Source organism: Oncorhynchus tshawytscha, linkage group LG10, assembly GCF_018296145.1.
Source record: "Oncorhynchus tshawytscha isolate Ot180627B linkage group LG10, Otsh_v2.0, whole genome shotgun sequence".
Lineage (NCBI taxonomy): Eukaryota > Metazoa > Chordata > Actinopteri > Salmoniformes > Salmonidae > Oncorhynchus > Oncorhynchus tshawytscha.
Window position 1 is genome coordinate 46,677,085 of NC_056438.1, and position 10,059 is coordinate 46,687,143.

The following is a 10,059-nucleotide window of genomic DNA, read 5'->3' on the forward strand; positions in this document are numbered from 1 at the left end:
CCCGAAGTCAATTACTTGTTTTTTGTGTCGAGGATGTACATTGAGGTAAGATGGGCTGGGCTGGGATGAGATACACGTGTTTCTCGGTGAATGAATGTGTAGTACAGGTGTCCTTGTTTGCAGAGTTCTTTGCAGTTAGTTGGGAAGTGATACTGTCTTTGCAGCGTGTGTGTGTGTGTGTGTGTGTGTGTGTGTGTGTGTGTGTGTGTGTGCATGTGTGTGTGTGAGTGTGTGTGTGTGTGTGGGCATGTGTGTGTGTGTGTGTGTGTGTGTGTGTGCATCCAGGAGTGCGTGAGCGTAGAGTGAGTCCATAACGTCCATTCATGTATGTGCATGCAGATGTGTCCCTTTATCTTTGTGTGTGTGTGTGTGTGTAAGAAGTGTGCGTGTCTCACATATGGTTGAGTCTACAGAAGTGGTGCAAATTGCAGTCCCATCTCAAAAATGCTATTTAAAAAAAAAAGCAACTGTTAAATCTCCAAACATTTCTTTACATCATGGTATGTTCTAATTTAATCCAAGGCAATAGCAAATATATTGTTAAATAAATACAGTACAAAGCCCTCGATTATACTCTATATGTCTACCTGATGTTTGTTTTACTCCATGTGTAACTCTGTGTCGTTGTATGTGTCGAACTGCTTTGCTTTATCTTGGCCAGGTCGCAATTGTAAATGAGAACTTGTTCTCAACTTGCCTACCTGGTTAAATAAAGGTGAAATAAATAAATAAAAAATATGTTGGAAGATGTGTGCTGAAAGTTTGGGAAAACTACTATACAAATGGGATTTTTTTTTTTAAATGTTCCAACCCCCAATTTGTACCACTTAGAATGAGTGGTAGAATGTAGAATGACCCATATAAAGTGAGCGACAAAAGTATTGGGACAGCGACACGTGTTGTTTTGGCTCTGTCCTCCAGCACTTTGGATTTGAAATGATACAATGACTGAGGTTAAAGTGCAGACTGTCAACATTCATTTGAGGGTATTTTTGTCTATATCGGGTGAACTGTTACGAAATTACAGCACCATTTTAGGGGACCTAAAGTATTGGGACAAATTCCTTTCTAAGCCTGTTAAAGTAGTACAACTTTGCCCAATAGAAATGAATGGTAAATAATGTATTGTGTCATTTTGGATTGACTTTAATTGTAAATAAGAATTGAATATGTTTCTGAACACTTTTACATTAAATGTGGATGCTACCATGATTACGGATAGTCCTGATTGAATCGTGAATAATGATGAGTGACAAAGTTACAGAATCACAAATATCACACCCCCTCAAAAATGCTAACCTCCCATGTTATTGTAAATGGTGAGAAGTTAGCATATCTTGAGGTTATGATATTTATGAGTCTAACTTTCTCACTCATCATGGTAGCATCCACATGAATGTAGAATTATTTAGAAACATATTCTAATCTTATTTACAATAAAAGTGACTCCAAACTGACACAATGGGGGGTGGGACTGTGTCCACAAAAACTGCTGTAATTTCTAAGCGCTTCAACCGATATAGATGAAAATACTCTCAAATTAACCTCATCGTCATTGCATCATTTCAAATCCAAAGTGCTGGAGTACAGAGTCAAAAGGACAAAAAATGCGTCACTCTTCCAATACTTTTAGAGCCCACTGTGTATATATATATATATATATATCTGTGGGTGTGCGTCTTCCGAGCAGACTGCCACTGTTTCAGAGAGGGGGATCTCTATTATCCTTGTGTATGATGATTACATAATACGTTGTTTGATCATCTTCTGCACCTATGAAGGAAGAGTTCTCTACTCAGCCTCCTCTGTAAGCTCCTCCATTAGGAGGATTCTAGCCAGCTCCTCCATTAGGATATTCTAGCCAGCCTGTACTCTAGCCACTATGAGTGAAGCACAGGGAACAATGAAGGTACACTACATGAAACGAAGGCGTCACTTGATTGACTGTCACCGAGGGGGCGGGCTCATACTAGAGCTAGATGATGACTGGCAGTCCGGAGTACCGATCACGACTGTTTACGCTTGCTGAGCAACCTAGGGCCCACCTAACGTAGCAGGGGTGAAAGAAACGCCTCAAACTAGATCGCCTAGATACTGAGGTGCATTCAGTTCCCTTGAACGTTTGCTACGTTGCGGGAAACGGTTTGTACATTTCCCCAGAACGTTCTTGAACCAACTTTGAGGTACAAAAAGTATGTGGACACGTGCCCGTCGAACATCTCATTCCAAAATCATGGGCATTAATATGGAGTTGGTCCCCCATTGCTGGTACAACAGCCTCCACTCTTCTGGGAGGCTTTCCACTAGATGTTGGAACATTGCTGCGGGGACTTGCTTCTATTCAGCCACGAGTATTAGTGAGGTCGGGCAATAATGTTAGGCGATTAGTCCTGGCTCGCAGTTGTCGATCCTATTAATCCCATTTGATGGGGTTGAGGACAGGGCTTTGTGCAGGCCAGTCAAGTTTTTCCACACTGATCTCGACAAACCATTTCTGTATGGACCTCGTTTTGTGCACGGGGGCATTGTCATGCTGAAACAGGAAAGTGCCTTCCCCAAACTGTTGCCACAAAGTTGGAAGCACAGAATCATCTAGAATGTCATTGTCTGCTGACGTTGCTTCCAGAGGCAGTTTGGAACTTGGTGATGACTGTTGCCACCGAGGACAGACGATGTTTACACGCTACGCGCTTCAGCACTCGGCAGTCCTGTCCTGTGAACTTGTGTGGCCTACCATTCGCGGCTGAGCCGTTGTCGCTCCTAGACGTTTCCACGTCACAATAACAACACTTACAGTTGATCGGGTCAGTTCTAGCAGGGAAGAAATTTGACAAATTGACTTGTTGGAAAGGTGGCATCCTATGACGGTGCCACGTTGAAAGTCACTGAGCTCTTCAGTAAGGCCATTCTACTGCCTATGTTTGTCTATGGAGATTGCATGGCTGTATGCTCGATTTTATTCACCTTTCAGCCATGGGTGTGGCTGAAATAGCAGGAATCCACTAATTTGAAGGGGTGTCCACATACTTTTGTATAGATAGTGTATATTTATAGAGAAGAGAACCCTGCATCTCAGAAAGACAATGGTGTTATTCTCATCCACTTCAGTAGAAAAGTTAATGCCAGCTACATAGTCTTGCAGAAGACATACTCAGAAAAGGTTACCGCTGTATGTGAAGTGGTATTACTGCACTACAGTGTTCCAAAAGGGTTCTTCAGGTGTCCTTTTTGGTTCCAAGTAGAACCCTTTTGGGTTCCACGTAGAGCCCTCTGTGGAACCAAAAAGGGATCTTCAAAGGGTTCTCCTATGGGGAAAGCCAGAGAACCAATTTTAGGTTCTAGATAGCACCTTTTTTTCTAAGAGTGTATTATTTCAGCTGTGGTTGGACGGCAAGTGACACACCATTTACTGCATACTACTAAATGTCTCATTGTGTACTGTACATGTGCCTACAATGTGTATGTCCACTGTCTACAGTAGAAAGTATATTGGTACAGTCAGAGTGATGCAGTGTGTTGTGGTTTGTCTCCCCAGTTCAAGAGGATGCTGAACAGGGAGCTTACTCAGCTATCAGAGACCAGCAGATCAGGGAACCAGGTGTCAGAGTTCATCTCCAGCACCTTCCTAGGTATCTCTCTCTCTCTCTCTCTCTCTCCCCCCCCACCACAAGCCTTCACTGACTGTGCTAGTAGAGGCCTGTTATGTGGACCTAATAGTTACTAATGTATATGTATTGTATAGTGACATGTCATTACACCATTACAATATAATTCCATGTAACCACATGATATCTGTGGCACTTCAACTCAATGTAAAGTGGCACCAGCCCTAGTTTCAATAGACAACCATTCTGAACCTATGGTTGTCACGGTGTCAATGTGTAATAACGCGCCGTGTCTGTCCGTACCACAGAAAAGCAACACGACATGGAGATCATGTCTCCGCCCACCAAGGAGAAGACGGACAAGAAGAAGCGCCCCATGTCCCAGATCGTGGGGGTAAAGAAGCCTATCCTGATCCCCAGTGTGGCCCCCTCCAGCATTCCCCGCTTCGGGGTCCCTTCCAGTCAGGAGAGCCTCCTTGCCAAGGTAGTCTACACAACCCTTATTTTCTGACGATTTAACTAGAACATACCTCCCTTTTAGGGTTCTGTTCTGTCACAAGTTGTCACTTATGACAGGATCTAGTAGCCCCCAGCATATTTTGGGGGTAAAGGATCTGTTGTTCTTTCTAACTGAAATGTTTTTCCATCTGTCAGGAGTTGGAAGAGATAAACCAATGGGGTGTGGATATTTTCAAAATATCTGAATATTCTGCGAATCGTCCACTGACAGTGGCGATGTATTCCATTTTCCAGGTATGTCATCCATCTGCGTCCACAAAGATACTGTTTGGGAAACTTAGATGATGTCACTGTTGTCTTGAAGGATAGAAAGTGTGTTTCATGTGATTAAAATTACATTTCTCTACATAGAATGATGTCTAATTAAGTAGTCTCTCTCTTATGATGACAATTTCATTTTTTTCCCCCTTCTATGTTTCCTCTATAGGAGCGAGAGCTGCGGAAGTCCTTCAAGATCCCTGCAGACACCTTCATCACCTTCATGATGACACTGGAGGACCACTACCACCACGACGTGGCCTACCACAACAACATCCATGCTGCAGATGTGGTCCAGTCCACCCATGTCCTTCTCTCCACCCCCGCCCTGGAGGTACGTCAATACAATACAACTTTTTAGCTAGAAACTAACAATACTGTATTTTTAATACCGTATTGTTGTTATATCTATGTATGAGTCCCACACACATACGGTATTTACCTGCATTAACATCCCTGTGTTTCTACCATCTCTGCAGGCTGTGTTCACTGACTTGGAGATCTTGGCTGCTTTGTTTGCCAGTGCTATACATGATGTGGACCATCCGGGGGTGTCCAATCAGTTCCTCATTAACACCAGTGAGTTCACATGGGGCACTAGGATGTAGATGTTTCAAATCTTGGAATCCTTTGTGTGTCCACATTAAAATCAATTCACGGGCCACCAGTTTGAGACCCCCCGCTGTAGAATATCTCTCTTCGTGTGTGTGCGTATATAGATCTGTCTTTGTCTGTCCAACACTGTTCCATTCTCTCCTGTGTGTCCATTCAGACTCAGAGCTGGCCCTGATGTATAATGACGTGTCAGTCCTGGAGAACCACCACCTGGCTGTGGGCTTCAAGCTGCTGCAGGAGAACAACTGTGACATCTTCCAGAACCTCAGCAAGAAACAGAGACAGTCCCTACGCAAGATGGTCATAGACATGGTGTTAGCCACAGACATGTCCAAACACATGAACCTGCTGGCGGACCTGAAGACCATGGTGGAGACCAAGAAAGTGACCAGCTCTGGAGTGCTGCTGCTGGACAACTATGGAGATCGCATCCAGGTTAGACTCAGAAAGAATCCCATTCATTCTCTTAGCAGGAATTCGTATTCAGCATAACTGACGTGAATTAGATGATAATATGGCCATTTTGGCTGACACTTTCATCCCAAGCCTCTTACAATTAACCCATTCATTCAGTATATTTGGCATATTCAGGAATTAAACCCCAAAACATTTACCTAAATTGACAGCACCATGCTCCTACCAACTGAACCATTGGGAACATAGTACTGTCATATTACCGCACTTGCTGTCTCGACCTCTGAATGCTCGGACATGAGAAGCCAACAGACATTTACTCCTGAGGTGCTGATTTGTTGCACCCTCACTGTGATTGCTATTTGACCCTTATGGTCATCTATGAACTTTTGAACATCTTGAAGAACGATTTGGCCTTAATGGCCATGTACTCTCAAAATCTCCACCCAGCACATCCAGAAATGGACTGGGCTACCCCTCGGATCCTGGTTCCTCTCTAGGTTCCTGTCTTTCTAGGGAGTTTTTCCTAGCCACTGTGCTTCTACATCTGCATTGCTTGCTCTTTGGGTTTTTGGGGGGCTGTGTTGCTGTATAAGCACTTTGTGACAACTTGCTGACGTAAAAAGGGCTTTACAAAATAGATTGGATTGATTGACTGATATGATTCTACGGCCGTTTCATTCCTCAATGCTCAATAAGAAGTGGGTTTTGGGTTTCTCCAGGTCCTCCAGAACATGGTTCACTGTGCTGACCTCAGTAACCCCACCAAGCCCCTGGAGCTGTACCGCCAGTGGACCGACCGCATCATGGTGGAGTTCTTCACCCAGGGGGACAGGGAGAGGGACAAGGGCATGGAGATCAGCCCCATGTGTGACAAACACAACGCCTCCATCGAGAAGAACCAGGTGCGGTTACGACACACACAAGCACAGAGACACAGATACACACTATGTACACATGCATAGAGACATACGCTGTCTGTTTCGGGATAAAGGTCTGCCTCTCTGGCAAATATGTCAACAATGAATATATTCCTCTTCCCCTCCAGGTGGGCTTCATAGACTACATCGTTCACCCTCTGTGGGAGACGTGGGCCGACCTGGTCCATCCCGACGCCCAGGAGATCCTAGACACGCTAGAGGACAACCGAGAGTGGTACCAGAGCATGATCCCCCACAGCCCCTCGCCTACGCCCGAGGCCCAGGACAAGGTGGGCCTGCCTGGGGGAGCCATGGGGTCCGGAGGGGGTGGATCTTCCATCGCAGACAAATTCCAGTTTGAGCTGACCCTAGAGGAGGAAGGCGAGTCCGACACAGAGAGCCCCCCAGAAGAGGAGGAGGGGTTCAGTAGCACTGGGGCGGAGCCTTCTAGAACTGACCCGGACAGCAGACTCCATTCCGTGTCTGCCACTGCTCACCCACACTATCAGGGGCTTTCCAAAATGGCCACCTCTGTCCTCAATCTCGGTGGCACGACTTTGTCCACCGACTCTGACCCAGACAAGGAGGCAGCCGAAGACAAAGAACATGACCAAGAAGGTAATGCCGGTGTGAGGCGCTTCAGGCTAGGTACATAACACCAGTGCAATGTTCTTTTTTGTTAGTTTTTTTTGTTGATTTTCTGTGCCTCCCCCTGAACCCTTTACCCCCCCATCTTTGGCTTCCTTGGACTGAATGCAGGACAAAGCTGAGGTAGAGAACGTAAAGGGGGTGCGTTCAGGAAGTCTGCACTTACACAGCAGTCACCTTGCACTGGAGAGAGGAGAGCCCCACGGTTCCTATTAGTTAGGTTGCAGAGAACAGGAAACCGTGCTTTTGAGCTGGTCTTTTGTGTTTTACCGATATGTTTCGGAGTTGAACATGCGTCACCGTGTTTGGCTTACGTTTTTCAAGAGACGCTGAGGTAACCAACCTTCCTGTTTTGACAGCCAGGTCTACGACGAAGGAGCGAGGAATTTTGCGGGGACACGTCTTCCTTTTGACTACTTATGACTGCTTGAAACAATTGACGGCGCGTTGAACTTAGTAACAACAAATGCCATAATGTCTTTTGAGACTTTATGCCACACAGCGCAATAAACAGGAATTTGGCCAATGGCAATGTTTGCCTGCCTTCACAACTGTTGATGATTTGATATTTTATTCAAGGCCTTTCAAAAGAGTGCAGAAAGTGGTTTTTACTGGTCAACTGCAGACCTTACCAGATATGTACCACAAAAGGACAAAGTACAGAGCAGGCCTTCAGAATGGTTTGAGGAAGAGATTGTTTCAAATGCAGCAGCAACACTTTTTGGGTACCACTGTTGCAACTGCTACTAGGTGCCTCGCATGGGGTCTTGTGCTAAGATTGACTGAAGCAGCAGCACTACAGCAGCATTACAAACTCTAAAACAATTGGTTTAGGGTCCGTTCTTCCTCACACAGTCCTAACCCGACCCGTTACGTGTACACCTACAAAACGAACCCTGAGCCAGTCGTTGTCGGGGCATAAAAGTAAGACAAAGCTATGCTGTTTGCACCTGGCGCCTCCCAGTGTTGAAATTCGGGAATTGAAGTCAGCCCGTGTAATACAATTCAAGGCATTGAAAATGCCCATGCCTACTGTAAATTGACTATTGGTATGTTAATTGGATTGGGTTTAGTTATGGTTTTATTGTACCCAAAGCACTTTGGGTTAAGACTTCAGTTAAGACTTCAACCCTTTTCTGTATGATTTTATTTCTTGAACGTCACTCAAAGTGTAAACACACGGCTCTATGCTGTAATTGTGTGTGTATCGTTAACCTCTTTACGGCACCCATTTTCATCAGTCTGCCTCCACTTTTAGCACTTTTACAATTGAACTCACAGCCAATGTCCTGCTTGAAAGGGCTTGTGCCAATCCATGAACACATTGGAGGACGGTGTGACCAGCACTTACATAGCCTGGCACATTAGGAGAACTGGTTGTTTTTTGGGGGGAACCTGGACTAAGATAAGAACTGTTTGACAGTAGGTCTGTGGACAATGCCCTTTCAAGTCCATTATTGTTGTTACAACACAGTAGGTCTCACGTTTCCCACAGGTAACATCACCACTGGTCACATTTTCCACCAGTTGAATTACCAAATAAGATACATTGGTAGCATGTACTATGTCATCTGGGTTTGTGAAGAAAAGGTTGTAATATTTGCCAAACTATTTCAGAGATGTGTGAAAGATGTGCCACTCAAGCGCAATTCTGTCATGGGCCAGTTCTCTGTGCCAGAATGTTTCCCCCCCTTTCCCTTTGTCATTGGTCAATATTCTGCTCTTCACAGGGACAAAGCCAATGACAGTACAAGTGCCAGGCAAGCATGACACAATTCGTACTGTAATTTCCATTTTGCCCCTGGCTAGTTTCCATCAATGACTGACTGACAGCATTGTTGATCACGTCTCCCTCCCTGTGCACTCGTTCTGTCCAAATAGGTTTTCGGTTTCAGAACAATTAATCCCCCGATAACTGTACTTGTCTTAAAGTAAGTGGTATGTTTGAATGGTTGGACGTTTTGATGAATTGAATTTGTAAAGAAACCAAAGCACTCTGTATGGTACTTTCACCAGTCTCTGCACTTCCAGCACAGTTGAGTGTAATGTAACTTGACTCATCCACGTTAGTTTTCTGTCTGTATTCTGGTATTATACGGCCTGATTATTACAATTGATTCACAGCACAGGCTGGACCACTGCAGCTGAAATAGGGGACTTGTTAGGTTATGGAATTTAACCTTTTTGTAACTAACCACAATATATTTTGATAAATATACTTTTTTTTTTTTTTTTGCTGCAAGATTCATAAGGAGAGTTTTCAAGTAACTAAGATAAACTCATCTGTGGATGAAACACAAACGTTTAACCGCCATCGTGGAGTACATTTATGTTGTGTTTTTACGAAAGATCTAGAAATGACACTTTCTGGAGCCTTATATTTGCATATGTTTTCTTTCAGCCTAGATTTGATATAAGGTGGAGAGAATCCAGTGTCATGCATAACGTAGCTAAGGAGCACAAACAGTCAAGAACTCAAGCAAGCCTTTCTGCCTTCCTCAGCTGTCATGCAACAACAAAAAGTTCACCAGCCCTCGCAATGACTGTCTAACATTTATTGTTTTGTATATTTCATTTATTGTTTTGTATACTTTCCTCACAATGCTTTGTGTACAGTTTATTTATTATTTCTATATATATGTCCGAAATGAAGAACTATAGACTTTGTCGGAGGCGGAGTATTTATTTGTAGCTACCTTCTGAGCTTTGGGAGAGAAAAAAAAAATGGGACAGATTTCAACTACAGAACTCAACCAAATGTTTAAGTTTTCCTATGTCTGCCATTAAAGAAAGCAAAAATACTCAAACTTTCAGGATTTTCTGGATAACATTAGTAGAGTAGGAGATCCCAGTTTCAGACACGCCGTTCCTATGTTTCTCTCCTGAACAGGTCTCAGTTTCCCAAAAGCATCTCAAGGCTAAATGGAAATTAGCGTTATGATGCTTTTGGGAAACTTGGCCCAGAACACCTGTCTGCAGTCTCGACAATCCAAACACAACTGTTTACTACGGGTTTCTAAGCGCTTACTGTTACTGTATGCCTGTCCACCTTTTCAATAAAGGAGTCTTCATGCTTTTGA

The 10,059-nt window shown here is 44.1% G+C and overlaps 1 protein-coding gene across 11 annotated transcripts in view; it reads left to right on the top strand.

Moving 5' to 3' along the window:
• The window catches only part of LOC112260312 (cAMP-specific 3',5'-cyclic phosphodiesterase 4D), a 60,055-nt gene extending 49,996 nt beyond the window's left edge, over positions 1-10,059 (top strand). For 10 of the 11 annotated variants that reach the window (XM_024435317.2, XM_024435316.2, XM_024435319.2 and 7 more), the window contains 8 exons: positions 3,536-3,629; positions 3,914-4,089; positions 4,260-4,358; positions 4,552-4,716; positions 4,862-4,961; positions 5,155-5,432; positions 6,134-6,316; positions 6,460-10,059. In XM_024435317.2, coding sequence (XP_024291085.1) covers positions 3,536-3,629; positions 3,914-4,089; positions 4,260-4,358; positions 4,552-4,716; positions 4,862-4,961; positions 5,155-5,432; positions 6,134-6,316; positions 6,460-6,987 — 1,623 coding nt within the window. In that variant the 3' untranslated portion in view covers positions 6,988-10,059. The remainder of the gene's footprint in view (positions 1-3,535; positions 3,630-3,913; positions 4,090-4,259; positions 4,359-4,551; positions 4,717-4,861; positions 4,962-5,154; positions 5,433-6,133; positions 6,317-6,459) is intronic. The other variant, XM_024435321.2, reaches the window with a different exon arrangement.